Source organism: Ursus arctos, unplaced genomic scaffold, assembly GCF_023065955.2.
Source record: "Ursus arctos isolate Adak ecotype North America unplaced genomic scaffold, UrsArc2.0 scaffold_8, whole genome shotgun sequence".
Classification (NCBI taxonomy): Eukaryota; Metazoa; Chordata; class Mammalia; order Carnivora; family Ursidae; genus Ursus; species Ursus arctos.
In genome coordinates this window covers 46,788,631-46,804,331 of record NW_026623100.1, presented here as the reverse complement: position 1 = coordinate 46,804,331, position 15,701 = coordinate 46,788,631, and the positions used below count along the sequence as shown (strand labels likewise).

At 46.8% G+C, this 15,701-nt stretch overlaps 1 protein-coding gene across 4 annotated transcripts in view; it reads left to right on the top strand.

Moving 5' to 3' along the window:
• The window catches only part of TRABD2A (TraB domain containing 2A), a 48,452-nt gene that overhangs the window by 6,137 nt on the left and 26,614 nt on the right, over nucleotides 1-15,701 (top strand). For 3 of the 4 annotated variants that reach the window (XM_026481779.4, XM_057309307.1, XM_057309309.1), the window contains exon 2: nucleotides 3,618-4,178. In XM_026481779.4, coding sequence (XP_026337564.1) covers nucleotides 3,618-4,178 — 561 coding nt within the window. The remainder of the gene's footprint in view (nucleotides 1-3,617; nucleotides 4,179-15,701) is intronic. The other variant, XM_057309306.1, reaches the window with a different exon arrangement.

Genomic DNA, 15,701 nt, shown 5'->3' with positions numbered 1-15,701 from the left:
ACACCCCAGCGCCTTGTGCCTTCCACAGTGCCTGACACATAGTAAATACTTGTGGAATAAATGCACGTTGAACAAATGTAGTAGGAGCATTCGTGTGCAATGCTTGGATGGTCCCTGGTGCACAGTGAACATTTCACAGCAGCTGGATGTTCTTAGCAGTATTATTGTTATTATGAGGCTGGATGCCAGAACGTGAGTCTTGTTTTTTGTTTTTAAATAGCAGTTTTCAGCAAAAAGATTGTACAACAACTCCATTTCTAAACTAATACTAATTGAAAAGGCAGCAATAAATAATTAAAAATGGATACATATAGTTGAACAGATTTTATTTAAAGGGAAGTGTAAAAGGAGCGCCTGGGTGCCTCAGTAGGTTAAGCTTCTGCCTTTGGCTCAGGTCATGATGATGGGGTCCTGAGATTGAGCCCCGCCTCGGGCTCCCTGCTCGGTGGGGAGTCTGCTTCTCTCTCTCCCTCTCTCTCAATAAATAAATAAAAAATCTTAAAAAAAAAAAAGAGAAGTGCAGGTATTTTGAGGTAGGATGAGACTTTAGGGAGAATAAGGGTATTGAGGAAAAACAAATCCAAAGTGAAACGAAACCACGCCTCCCACTCTGCCTACCCCCAGCCCCAACCATGACCCTGCAGTATGGGTTGGATTTTCCAGGGAATGTATTTGTTTGATATCACAGTCTCCTGGTAAATGACAATTGGTTACGTGCCCATGGGTTTAATCATAGCATTTTAGCTCTTTGCTGTGTCTCCCAGTTGGAAACTGTGTAGAAGTCCTTTGGTAGACTGCATGGAACTTGTGTGAGTAGGTCCCTTCCAGAGGTCAGTGGTGCCCAGTCATATCACCATCTAGGGCCCTTCAATTAGCAACTGTTTCCCATAAAATGAACAGATAAACCAAACTAAGCCTTTGCCTAGCAAGACCACCTCCACCAAACCAGTTGCCTTTATAGGTCGTCATTTTGTGACCCATTTTAAATGAACCAAAGCATAACTGTCAGTCTTGGCTTTCGGTTAGCATCTAGTTAACCGGTGTTTTTCTACCGGCTTGCTGTAACTCTAACAGTGAGACATTTGACTGCTCAATAGCCTTGGTAGCCATTGTTTTAGATAGAGTTTCACCTTGGCTTTTTGATGTATTTAAATAACCCTGGGGACAGTCATTACTCCATAAGAGGATGCCTGAGGGCTGACCGGAGACCCTGGATTTGATTCATCTCTTAATATCAATTCCATCATTAATAAGTTTTAAAAATACATTCTTTCATTTTTCATTCACTTAACAATTACCTGTCTAGTTTGTTTATTCCGATAACCTATGACAGATATTGTTATCTCACTTTTAAAGATGGAGAATCTGAGATACAGAGAAATTAAGTGGCTTTTAAAAATCTCAGGGAGGTAGCTGAGACAAAAGCAGAATTTAGGCTCCTCTTACCAATTAGTACAGTCTTGGAAAGGTGTGTGTGTGAGCAGAACTGTAACTTAAATACTTAAAAAAAAACCCCAAGGTCACAGGCTGGGGATTCGTGAGATATGTTCTGTTTGGCTTGCATGGGATTTAAGAAAACAGAGGCAACATATTCCAATTGGAATTTTTTTTTTTTTTTGAGAGAGAGTGTGCGAGCTGGGAGAGATAGAGGGAGAGAGAGAGAGAATCTTTTTTTTTTTTTAAGATTTTATTTATCCACAGGAGAGAGAGAGATAGATCACGAGCAAGGGGAGGGGTAGAGGGAGAAGCAGATTCCCCACTGAGCAGGGAGCCTGATGAGGGACTCCATCCCAGGACCTTGGGATCATGACCTGAACCGAAGGCGGATGCTTAACTGACTGAGCCACCCAGGCGCCCCTCCAGTTGGAATGTTTTATTTAAACTCAAGATCTGTAGTTACTTTTGAAAAGCCTGTTCTGGAGCACTAGGCTGGCTCCCATGTGGCCAGGCCCGGCTCAGCTTTCTTCAGCCAATAGTGTTTATCCAGAGCTGGGAGCCTATCTGCTGCCGACCTTCCCCCACCGTTGTCTCGAGCTCAGCTCTTGTGTTCTCTGCCCTCCTCTGAGTGGTCAGAAGGTGCTTTTGCGGAAGGTGGCCGGGGGCAGGTGGAGAGAGAAGGTTGAAGGCTGTGAGAATGGGGCCCCTGCATCAACCAGCTTTTGTCTTAGATTTTGAGATTCTGTGTAACATTTCATTTGAAAATAGGTAGCTGCTGCTTACTTAAACCATTAACACACAAATGCAAATACAGCTAATCCTCATTATTTGTAGATTTCATATTTGTGAATTGGCGTGCTTGCTAAAATTGATTTGTAACCCCAAAGCCTGTGGCACTTTTGTGGCCATGTGTAGCCATTCCCAGAACTGGGAAAAATTTGAGTCCCCCGATGCACACACTCCCAGCTGAGGTCGAGTATATTGATGCTGTGCTTTGTTTCAGCTCTCCACAAGTAACGGGTGAACAGTGTCCTTTCGGTGGTCTACCAAATGCTACTTTTTTGCATTTTTGTGCTTCTTATGGGTGATCTCACTGTTTAAAATAACCAAGCACAGATACCATCTCGTGTTCCTAACCACAGGGAGGCTGAGAGGAGCCTTAGGGAGAAAATGGATGTGTGAGATGAGCTTCGTTCATGCATGAGTTTTAGTGATGTTGGCTATGAGTTCAGTGTTCATGAAATCAACAACGTGTATTCAGTAAGGTGCTTTTCAACAGAAGCACATACAAAACAGGGCTCTGCATTGATCTGTCCATGAAAGTGTTGTGACCAGAGGCTTGTAGGAACCTAAGCCTTGTATTTCTCCTAGGAGCAGTCGTTCATTATTCGGTAATTCAGTGTTTGTGGTGACTTAGTGGAATGTAACTATAACAAAAATGAGAGCTGATTCTAAGTTGAAACTCCGCAATCCCGGGAAGCATGTTACTTAAAAGGCTGCTGAAATTAAAGCTTTTTGTAAAGAAAGGTCTTTTCTGTAAATCTGGATTTTCACATTTCTGGGTTGCTCGATGTGGGGTTCACCTCATGAGTCTATCTGACCTTGAGGCTTGGAGTCCTGGAGGGCGGCCCTGTGCACGTCTGTGTATGGGCTCTCTTAATAAACAGACACTTCCTAAATGCCTGCTGTCGAATCTGAGATGCGCAGGGCACCATGGCTTGGCCTCAGGTGGTGTGCCTCGCTGCTCAGCCTACAGCTGCTGGGAGAGGATGTGCAGCTGTGGAGAGCCACTGCTTTTGAAAATGTTGGATTTGAGACCTGCAGAAGCAGACGCCATCAGTCTGCCTACCTGGGAGGTACCAGTGGTTCCCTCAGCTGTACCAGTGTGTCCTTGGAGTCCCTTGAGAGTCCCTGCTTTACCTCCAGCTCAGTTCATTGTTAGGGCAAACTCAAGGACTCCTATTACTTTTTCGACTTCAATCAACCTTTGGGCGGAAAAGGGGGAAAATGCTGCCTCGAGGACTCCTGCTGCTGGCAGGTGAATCTACCTGGACTTAGGAGTCTAAATCGTACTTTGATCATTTTTCTCCTGTGGTGCGACTTGTCTCTCCAATTCGTTTTCTCCTGTCAGGTTTCTGACCCTCCATATCGTGACTTAATGTCCTTTCTGTTCCTTTCAGCAGAGTGAATTGAATTCCTTCTTGTGGACCATAAAGCGAGATCCGCCGTCTTACTTCTTTGGCACGATCCATGTTCCGTACACTCGGGTTTGGGACTTCGTCCCGGACAACTCCAAGGAGGCTTTTCAGCAGAGCGGCGTTGTGTACTTCGAGCTGGACCTCACCAACCCCTACACTATCTCAGCCCTCGCCCGCTGTCAGATGCTGCCACCGGGGGAGAACCTGCAAGACGTGCTCCCCAGGGACATCTACTGTCGCCTCAAGCGCCACCTAGAGTATGTCAAGCTCATGATGCCCTCGTGGATGACCGCAGACCAGCGTGGCAAAGGTCTCTATGCCGACTACCTCTTCAATGCCATTGTGGGGAACTGGGAGCGCAAGAGGCCCATCTGGATCATGCTCATGGTCAACTCCCTGACGGAAGTGGTCGTTAAGTCCCGTGGGGTGCCTGTCTTAGACCTGTACCTTGCGCAGGAGGCCGAGCGGCTGAGGAAGCAGACTGGGGCCATGGAAAAGGTGGAAGAGCAGTGCCATCCACTGAACGGGCTGAACTTCTCACAGGTAAGACCCTCTTTGCCTGAAGGACTTGGCCTTGGATTGTGTGTGAATCCACTGAATTATAATCTAGGAGATGGACCATAAGCATAGTTTAATCCAAAAATTGTCTTTGCTCAAGAATGTTATTCTGAGGATGCCTAGGTGACTCAGTTGGTTAAGCGTCTGCCTTGGGCTCGAGTCATGATCCCGGGGCCCTGGGATCGAGTTCCGTGTTGGGCTCCTTGCTCAGCGGGGAGTCTACTTTTCCCTCTGCCTGCTGCTCCCCCTGCTTGTGCGGTCGCTTGCTCTCTCTCTCTCTGACAAATAAATAAATAAAAATCTTTAAAAAAAAAAAAAAAGAATGTTATTCTGGGGATTAAAAAATAAGCCTAAGAGTCAGTTGTATCACTTACGTGTGTATTACTGAGAGAGAAAAGGATTTTTTTCCTTGTCATCTGAGCAAGTATTGGCATACCTTCATCACTTGTTTTAACTTAGGTTATTCATTAACAAGCACTGAGAAGGTGTGGACAACGTGACTGTCAGACTGACTATCAGAGGGTATGGCCTGGTTTGAAAATGAGACTGGCCATGGCTGTTTTAGGTCACTGTGGTCCCTCTGAGATCATTGCTGTCGCGCTTCAGGACACCCCCCCCCCCCCCGCAGGAAATTCCTTTGTAAGGCAGAGTTATGTCCCATAGTTTCTAGCCCCTCCCTCAGGACACTGGAATTTAAGTTCATATTCAAGAAGTTCTTCATGTCTCATAAGACAAGTGATGATTGAAGTGCTGTTGTTTAATCGGGTTGGTGAAATTTGTTGTTGTTAACGTTTTAAAGTACAGTAGATGCCTCTGGGGGCCAGTGGAAATTTTGCGGTATGAAGTGAGTAGTTTTTACATTTTAAAAATTTTTAATTGAAGTATAGTCAACATATAATATTACATTGGTTTTAGGTGTACACATAGTCTTTTGACAATTTTATATATTACGAAAAGTTGACTGCAATAAGTGTGGTTACCATCGGTGAGCATGCAAAGTTGTTATAATATTATTGACTGTATTGAAATAAGTATTCTTGTTTTGCAGATATTCTCAGTGGTTGGCCTTGGAAGGTTGGACCTCAGAATAAAAGTCAACCCTCTAGGTCTTACTGGATCTTGAAATGCTGTACTTAGGTTGTTACTTAAAGAATTTAAGGATGTTCAACCACCTAAAAATAGTATTCCTGAGTTGATAATAAAATTTGTGGGGATTTTAATTTATCTTGCCAAGAGTCTATGTTAATAAAATACAGTATTTGTTGGGCACATTGAGATTATAGACAAATTCAGGGACCAATAATTGTCTGCATCGATCTCCTGGGAGAGTTCTTTTGCATTATTTTGAAACCTAAAGAGCCGATATTCTAATGTTTTCAATGTCTGAATTTAATATAATGTTTTCTAAAAAGCAAGTGCTTTGATTTAAAGGCTTATTGATTTTGACCTTACAAGCTGGAAATCTGTGAGCATTTTTGCCTGAGCTAAGCCTTCTTTCATACTTCCAGTTGGGAGGGGAAAAGGCTTGGAAGTAAAATATTATCTTAAGCAAGGTATCTTTCTTTCTTTCTTTCTTTTTTTTTTTTTTTAAGATTTATGTATTTGGGAGAGAGAGCGAGAGAGCGAGCACACACATGAGCATGAGGGGCAGAGGGAGAGGGAGAGAGAATCTCAAGCAGACTCCGTGCTGAGAGTGTAGTGGGTTGTGGGGCTGGATCCCATGACCCATGAGATCACGACCTGAGCCGAAACCAAGAGTCGGACGCTTAACCAACTGCACCCCCCAGGCGCCCCAAGCAAAGTGTCTTTGAGGGAAGGTGTGTAGCACCGTCTCTTAAGATAATAAATACATTTAAGAGACATTTTATTTTATTTTTTATTTTATTTTTTATTTTTATTTTTTTTTAAGATTTTATTTATTTATTTGACAGAGATAGAGACAGCCAGCGAGAGAGGGAACACAAGCAGTGGGAGTGGGAGAGGAAGAGCCTGATGTGGGGCTCGATCCCATAACGCCGGGATCACGCCCTGAGCCGAAGGCAGACGCTTAACCGCTGTGCCACCCAGGCGCCCCAAGAGACATTTTAGAGCACTATGGTTATATACTAGAGTGTCCTTTTGATTTCATGACACTTTAAGGTTCAAGTAGGTATTTAATATTTATAAACTAATTTTTTTTATAAGACCTTGAGGCTAAGCTAGTGAGGTCAGAGTTGTTTAAATTTAGGGGAGACAATTCTATGACATTCCTGGGGTATAACTGCCTATGTTTCATTTATAAACAGTAAAATACAACCTTAGCGACCAGCTCAACGACATTGAACATATACATTTACCCATGTAACCACTACTCAGATTGATTTATTGAATTATTTCCATCACCCCAGAAAGTTAGGATGAAGTTTTCTTGTGGCGTGACTATACAGAAAAGTGCACAGGTTGAATTTTCACAAACACAGTCATGGGCCCTGCACTCAGGGCCAGAAACAGAACAGCACCAGCTCCCCAGAAGCCCCTTGACCCCCCCCATCTACCCCTTACCTCCCAACCAAGGATAACCACTATGCTGAAAATCTTTGAGCATAAATTAGTTTGACCATTTTAGAATTTCACATAAATGGAATTACCCAGTCTGCGCCCTTTAGGGGGTTAGGCTTCTTTTGCTTAGCATTCCCCTTGTGATTCACCACGTTGCCATGTGTAGCTGTCCATCATTCGTTCTCACGGCTGTGTGGAATTGAAGAATTCCATCAGAGGCTTTGGGGTGGTGGCTGATGGAGTCTCCCTTCTCAGTAAGTCCAGAGAACGGTAAGATCAACTGCATTCATTTTGAGAGAAGATGACTCGTTCCCTTGGGTCCTTTTCTTTTGCCCCTTTGAGGAGTGGCTAGTGCCTTCCTCTTTGTTCACCGTAGCTCTGAAGAAGGACGTCGGTGGGTGCCTGGCTATGCACTGAGCCAGGGAGAGGGCCAGGCCCTGCAGCGTCCTGAGCAGCCGCCAGGAAGAGGCAGAGGAGAGCCTGAGTCTTCCCTGAGGCCGGGCAGGCTGCCTGGGAGGAGTCCTGTGGCCCTATACTCCAGACTGTCCACCCTCCTCCTGGATTGTAGGGTGGAGGCAGCTGGAGATGGAGGCACAGCTGAGGCTGGAACGCTGTGCTGCCAGTGGGAGAAGCAGTGAACCCAGAGCCGCATGTACGGGGGTTAGAACTCCTGCACCATCACCAGTGTAGGACTTTGAACTCTTTCCTTAACTTCTCTGAACTTTGTTTTCTCATCTTTAAAGGGGGCTAATAATACTTGCCCCCTACCATCCTGTGGTCAGAAGCAAATCAAACAGTAACCTGGGAAACACTTCATAAATACTATACAGATAGAGGGGGGAGAGCTAACATAGAGGGCCCCTATGAGCCAGGCCTCGTCGGTAATTTTATATTAATCTGCAGAATTTCACAAGATGGGCAAGCACCATCCCTATTTTATAGATGAGAAAACTGAAGCTCAGTGAGCTTAAGAGACCCGCCCATGATTGTATAACCAACAGATGGAGGAATTTGGGTTTGATTCCAGATGTATTAAAGGTCATGGTGACTTTGAGTCTCCAACAGGTTGGGGTCAGTGTGAGACCTTGGAGATTTGAGTTGCGGTGGAAGATTCTGGACTTCTGTTGTCTAATTCATTAGCCATTGGCCACATATGACTGGGTTTTCAGCACCTGAAATGTGGCTAGTGTGACTTAGGAAGAGAATTTTAAATTTTATTTCATTTTAGTTAATTTGAATTAAAATTTAAAAACCGATCATTGATCCAATTATTGGAAAACTTTTACGTGCATTTGGAACAACTTGGGCATGTGGCTCTCCTTTCTCAACTGTAAATATTATGAAATTGAACTGCAGATCAAGTGTTTCTGATGCAAATTAAGTATCCAGATTGAGACGTCAGGTGAGTGGAAAACACATAACAGATTTCGAAAACTAAGTATGAAAAAAAAGTGAATAACTTTTTATACTGATTACATGTTGAGATGATGATGCTTTGGATGTATTGGGTTAAATAAAATATATCATTAAATTTAATTTCACCTCTTTCTTTTCTTTCTTTTTTAATGTGGCTACTAGAAAACTTACAATTAGATATGGGGTTCACACTATGCTTCTGATGAGTAGCAGTGATCCAGATTGTTTCTGATGCGTGTGTCTGAGGCAAGTCCGCTTGCAGTCCAGGCTGCCTGTGATGCGTCCCCTCACTGTACCCTTTGCCCGTGTGCCTGGTCAGGGCTCGACTCCGGGGAGCCTCTAAATGCCGATGGCTGCCCTTTCTGGTGTAACTGGCCTGCGTCAGCTTTTCTCCATGGACTTGCGATGCTCTTTGTTTCTAGCATATCATTACACACGCACATTCTCTCACACGCACACACCGTGAGCACATGCGTGCCCTCCTTCTGTTTCTGGCACTTCCCGTTCTGTTCTGTGGCTCACTTTGCCCCTTTCTGCGTTAATATCACGTTCTTAGCGACTGGATTTAACTGTCTCCTTACCGAGTTTCATGATCATTTTGATGATTTTGGTAATTTTTAGATCAATGTGGGCAGAACGGACATTTTTCCTCATGTTAAGTCCAATAATCCAGGAACATGCCATCCTTCCCTTTTATCTGATTGTATTTTAGTCTTCTTTCTTACTTTGTAGAATTCGTGATCTAGATTTTGCTCAACTCCTAAGTTTATTCATCGTTTTTAATAAAAATCTTGCTGGTGTAGACTCTCTTCTCAATATGTTTTCTGTCTGGTTACTGATTTTTATATATTAATTTAACCACTGAGTTGAAATTGTGTATTCTAACAATGGTAGTTGATCCTCTTGCTTTCTTAGTGACCAGATAGATCATTGGCAAATAATTATTTTGTCTTCACCTTTCTGCAGTCTGTCTCACAACCAACTCATGTGTTGGTTAGGATACCTAAACAGCATTTAGTAGTAGTGGTAACAAAGGGCATCCTTTCTTCCCCCAACTTGAATGAGAATGGCTTTATTATTTCACCATTAAATGCAACACTGGTAGTTGATTAGTCTTTCTGATGTGAATGAAATGTCCTTGGATTTCTGTTTTACTAGGAATTTTTTTAAGTTTTTTTTTTAAATTTATTTGTCAGAGACCACGCATAAGCAGGGGGAGTGGCAGGGAGAGGGATAAGCAGACTCCCCACTGAGCAGGGAGCCCAATAGGGCTCGATCCCAGGACCCCAAAATCATGACCTGAGCCGAAGGCAGACGCTTAACCAACGGAGCCACCCAGGCATCCCTGTTTTACTAGGAATTTAATCAGAAGTAGTTGCTGTTATTAGGGGAAGCAGTTGTCGAGTTTCATTAAGAGGTTTTTTGGGTCTCTGTTGTGATGTCTTTTTTTTTTATTGAGATGTAGTTGACACATAACATCAGTTTCAGACGTACAACATAATTATTCGATGTTTGTACACATTGCGAAATGGTCACCACAGTAAGTCTAGTTAACATCCGTCACCGTGCATAGTTAACAAAACTTCTTTTCTTGTGATGAGGACTTTTAAGATCTCTTCTCTTACCAGCTCTCAGTGTTGTCTTGATCTATGGTTTTCTTTGTCCGTCTATCCGTAGACTTCTCAGTATTAAACTATCCCTGCCCAGCTGACCCTAAACTTCAAAAACCAGGGTGTGAGTTCACTAGGAGTTACCCTCCTAGCCGCCCATTCCTATATTTATTTAGTCAACACATCCACTGAATCCCTACTAAGCGTGGTGCTACGTAGAAAAAGGATAAAACGTAATCTTGTTGTTGCTCCCCAGAACTTGAGGTCTTTATGACACAGGTGATCAGGCTCACTGGGACGGGATTCTTCACTTAACTCCATGGCCCGCACTTGGTAGATGCTCAGTCAGCTTCTGTGGGGTAAAGGATTGAAGGCCTCTCTCTGTTCTAGATCCCTCATGATTCCATTATTTCCCCTACTTCTCTCTCCCCCTTCACCTCTCCCCTACTACCTGAGAGCTAACGGTTCCCCTCAGCTATCTGGGTTTGGCATGAGGGAAAGGATGCCTACTTCCTGTCTGGATTTGATCTTGCCATCTCAGGGCAGACGCCATGTTTCCCGCTCCAGAATGGAGTCAGGTTATAATGCCTGTTCTTTCACCCACAGTTCTTGTCTGCTTGGTACTGTCTGCTGCACTGCCATTCCTTATGTGCAGAAAGCAAGTGAACTTGGAGCTGGAGACTTAGTGATGCCGGGCTCACCTGTGAGTCCCCTCCCTTTCTTCCCAGCTGAACAGATGGGTCCCCATTAAAGACTTAAAGAGTTCCCTAGAGAAATGATCTTCCTAAATCCCATATCCATGGTCACACATCACCAGAACATCTATGCACAAGCTCAAGGCATGGGGCGCTGTCTGTCTGCTTCCCCTGAGGGGCTCACCAGAACAGATTTGTCTGACCATAGGATTCTCCCGCCCACTTCCCAGGGATGGACTGGATGTCACGGTAGGGTGGGGTGGGAATTTGGAACAGCTTGGTTCTTCTCAGCATTGGAGTCTGTCCTTTGGGACCCAGTCGCATCTAGGTTTGGGGTCTGAGTCACGGGACCCAAAAGCTAACATGAATGAAGCCAGGAGGCCTGGGCTGGCCCTCTGCTTTCCACGTGTAAAGCCTGCATCTTTGGGCTTTCTGTACCCCAACACAGTGCCGGTGGTTGGATGTGACCGTCCTGTGCCAACCGCAGAGCGCTCTACGGTTCTCCTGATCAGAATCGCTTTGTGCAGACCGGTTCTGGCACTGTTTACTCTTGCCAATAGATGGCACTAACATATTTCCTAGTCGCCGTTTCACTTGTCACTTCTTCCGTCCCTTCTGGCAGCAGGTGTCCCCGCCTGTTCTTGCCCTCTGCCCTAGGACTCCAACAACTCATTCTCTCTGCTGAAAAGCCATTTTTTGTTTTTCACAAAGTGAAACCTGAAAACAATGGTTTGGGCCCAGGGGACATACCTCCCGAGTCTCATGGAAAAGTGCATTTCTTGAGTCACAGTCTTGGGGTGTTGGGGAGATGGGGATTTTTCTTCTTTGGAGCAAATTCTCTTTAGATGGATCAGTTCCCGAATAGAAGAAGCCACTGGCTCTAGGATGGGGCTCTGGTCCAGGTGGGGCAGATTCCTAGAAAGATGCCGTCCGTGTGTCTCCATCTCTGGCTGTTAAGGGCCGGATAGGTGTAGGAGAGGCATGAGCTGGGGAGGTGCTAGCTGGTCTGAGAAAGCCTCCTGAGTACTTAGGGTCAGATTCTTAGGAGGGTGTGGACCCTCCAGGCCCAGGATAGCCCAATCCTAGGAAAATCGTGTGCATGAGGTGCCTTGTTTTGCACTTTGCAGGCCTCTCCACTCTGTTCCCAGAGGCCGCGGCAAGAGTGCTGGGGGGTCAGTGAGCAGAGGCCCCACTGGGGTCAGTTTCCTATTGGAATAAACCTGGCGAATGGCTTGGGGGTCACGGTGAGACCAAGCAGGGCTGGCCCAGGCTCTCTGGTCTCCTGTTTTCTCCCATCTTAAAATCCCAAGCCCAACTCTGTTTAGCTTCCGAGATCAGCCGAGACCCGGCGACTTTAGGGTGGAATGGCCGTAGACTCCGGTTTTCTAGTCCAGTTTGGCTTCGGAGTGCTGCCACCTGCCAGATTCACAGGTCGGACTTGCTGAGGGAGTTCCTGCTCCCTAGTCATAAATCCCAGTAAAAGCAGATCATCTCATTTTTGAAATCGATCATGATACTGATGGGTGACTTCTTTACATCTTCCATAATGGAAATGGAATGCGCTTAAGGATGGAGATCTTGACGTTTTATTTTTCCTGGGTAGGTTTGGCTTAAAATAAAAGCCTAGAAAAAAATATATGAGCTCTTGGGGCGCCTGGGTGGCTCAGTTGGTTAAGGGTCTGCTTTTGGCTCAGGCCAGGATCTCAGGGTCCTGGCATTGAGCCCCACGTCGGGCTCCCGCTCAGCCAGGAGTCTGGTTCTCCCTCTGCACCTCCCCCCACTCGTGTGCATGCATGTTCTCTCTCTCTCTCTCTCTCTCTCTCAAATTAATAAAATCTTAAAAAGTATATAAGCTCTCTGAAAGGGAACTGGTTTCTAGATTTGTTTGCGAACACACTCTCAATAGTGACCTCTTCGAGGCATGTGAGGTGTGCCGTCCCTCCCGCGGGGAACCCTTCCCCCTGCTGTTGCTCAGGCTGGCTGATTAAGCTTACACATGATTTCCTCTGTGAAGAATTCCCAAGGCCAGAGTGGACCGTCCACTGTTCATAGCGTCCCTGTGGAAGCCTCTGCTGGAGCCCTGACGACTGCTTCTCTCGAAGGTGCGGGCTTCTTGAAGTCTGGGCCACGCTTTCTTGGCCCTCGCACCCCTGCTCCTAGCGCAGTGCCTGGCGCATGGGAAGCGCTCACGACTGGTTCTAGGATAACGGGTGGGCCGCCACGGAACATGTCAGTGAGGCCCGTGGGAGACAGTGAGCTTGCCGATAACTTGGCTGAAATGGGGCACAATGTGAGTGTGGGCTCACTGCTTAAAGGAGTTGAATACAGCCTTTCTAACCGTGTTAAGGCCAGCATGTTAAAATACGTAGTATGTGCGCTCTTTTCTCTTTTACTTCACTCTTAAGCTTTTTTACATTCTTCCCCACCACTGTTCTGTGATATTTTTGTGTTCTTATGCATGGCGGGGTGAACTGCTGTGACATCGCGCCCCCGAATCAACCTTGGGCCTGCTGGCACACAGAGCATCAGCACAGCCACTGTGAAGGACGCTGGCTTCAGACATGGGACGGTCCAGGCTGGACCGTAAGCCCACCCAGGGAGGACTTCCACGGCATTTCTTCACCTTGGACTTCCCTTTACTTTCTTATTTTTGGACCAGAAGTGGAAAATTGAATCAACTGTGTACCTGAGGGCTGGCTGTGATTTTCACGAGCTTCTAGACGCAGACTTGAGCTCCGTGTTTCTACCTGGGAACAGGCCTGCTCAGGATTTGAGTCTTGGTCTTTTTTTTTAGTGGCTGGTCTTTATTTGGGACACATTTCTTCAGCACTCAGCATGGACTTGGCACTCTGTTTCTTATTTTAGGGACTCAAAGACAAAGCTGGTGGTGATCCTGCCATCTCCTGGCTCTGGCTGCCTCTCTAAAGTCCAAAGTGAACTTAAAAAAAAGTAGGTATTTTTGTACACTTGCATGGATGCCACACGTGCTGCTGGCGTTCTGACCTCAGCTGGATCTGACCCCACTGTGCTCCCTTTGGGGTCATAAGAGAAGCACTTCAAGGGATGACGAGGTCTCATTTCTGCTCCATGTCCCTGCCTCCTACCTGGTGGACGAGGCTGGGAGCGGGGCGCTCCTTTGACACCCCAGCAGCCAGTTCTTCCATGGTGGATCAGCTCCAGGACACCGCTAGACTCTAAGAATAACTCCCAGCATATCTCTTTAGGAGGGGACGGGAGAGTGTCCTCTCCACGGCCCACCTCCCAAGCAGGGGTGGGGGAGGCAGAGTCTGCCTTGCTTGGAGGAGATGGGGGAAGGAGCTGGGTGGGACTGGACCACCTGTTCCCTGGGGCCCTGCAAGTAGCCAAAGTCCCAGCAGGATGAGGTACTCTGTGGCCCAGCGATGGAGCGAGGCTGCCCCGGGACTCTGGAGGGGGACGTTGGTGACATTGTATAATGTCACACCTTGGGCATTATGGCACTTCCCTGCTTCTCCACTATCCCTCCTGACACAGTTTGTGCTGCCCTTCCTCCCCGCACTCTTCCACAAGGCCCTTCCTTTCCTCTCGTGGTCATTCAGGCCTGCAAAGGCAGTGAGGGGGGCTGTGGTGCCAGTCTCAGCAAAAGCTGTGGAATCATCAAATGTGGATGACAGCATGAGAGATCTGAGGGGTTGCCTCCCTGGGTTCCCTGACTCCATTTCAGGTGGGCCTCTGCTCTCAGCGGTTACATTGGGTAGGTGAATTTGCTTATCACTGAAGAGAATATCCTCGTGGGGTGTTGCTGACTGACTTCTCAGGGAGGGAACAGCTCTGGGATGCTTTGTGCTGTCTGGGGCTTCAGTGGGGCCCCCAGTTTGCCCGGGACCAGGCAGCCATGTTTGCATTTGCAGTGGTCATGGTCAAAGACTGGACACCATCTGATGAGACCGCTGATGTTGTAGACCCAGCCCAGGCCCAGAAGTGATTCTGGGATGCTGGGCAGAGGGAACATGTTTGTAGACATTTGAGACAATCTGTGACTGAAGCCAAAATCAGGGGCCTGATAGCTGGCTGTGCCCTTCCCCACCCTCTCTCCATTCCCCTGCTGCTCCCATCTCCCTTCCTGGATTCGACCTTCCAAGGTCCTTGTCAGCAACTCCTTTTGGACTCCTATTCTTGTCACCTTGCCCAAATTCTGCAGCTCTACCTTGGGTCCCTATTATGGACCAAATTGTGTCCCCCCCCAAATTCATATTTTGAAGCCCTAACCCCAAGTACCTCAGAATGTGACTGTATTTGGAGATAAGGTCTTTAGAGAGGTAATTAAGTTAAAATGAGATCACCAGGGTGGGCTCTCACTCAGTATGACCAGTGTCCTTGTAAGAAGACATTAGGACACAGACACACACAGAGTGAGGACCATGTGAAGACACAAGAAGAAGACAGCGTCTGCAAGCCATGGAGAGAGGCCTCAGGAGACATGAACCCCACCGACACCGTGATCTCTGACTTCCGGCCTCTAGAATTGAGAGAAAATACATTTCTGTGAAAATACATTTGTGTTTAAGTCACCCAGTCTGGGGTGCTCTGTCCTAGCAGCCCCAGCAAACTAATACAGTCCTTTATGTCTGGCCTTTCCACTTCACCTCCTAGGAACAGACCAGAAAGGCAAGAAGAAAACTCGTGCTACCAGGATCCATTTACAGATCCTCCCTTCTTCTGCTAATTTCCTTCTCTCTCTACTTGTCCTCTGTTTCTCTTTTCTACCTTTGAGGCAAGAATACCTATATTCTGAACTGTCACTCCCACCACAGAGCAGAGAAAGGAGAGGGGGAGGGTTGGGAGAGGTGAAGAATGTGTGAGGTGGAAAGGGGAGGGCCAGAACAGCAGCCCAAAAGGAGGGGCTGACAAGGACCTTGGAGGGAGGGAGAGACAGTCTCAAACAGGCTCTGGGCTGAGCGGGGAGCCCATTGCAGTCGATCCCATGATCCCGAGATCATGACCCCGAAATCATGACCTGAGCCGAAACCAAGAGTCTGATGCTCAAGTGACTGAGTCCCCCAGGCGCCCCCCCCCCCCGAGTCTACTTTAATATTGAGCTGGATTTTCAAGGGGAGTCTGGGATTGAGACAGGCACAGGAAAGCGAGGGAGGTATTTCCATGCGCCAACAGTGCAGGCAAACCCGGGGACAAGCATGCTGTGCTGGCCAAACGGTGGCAGGCTGGGCGGGCTCCGTGAGCGCTTGCGTAGGGCGGGATGGAGGGCGATG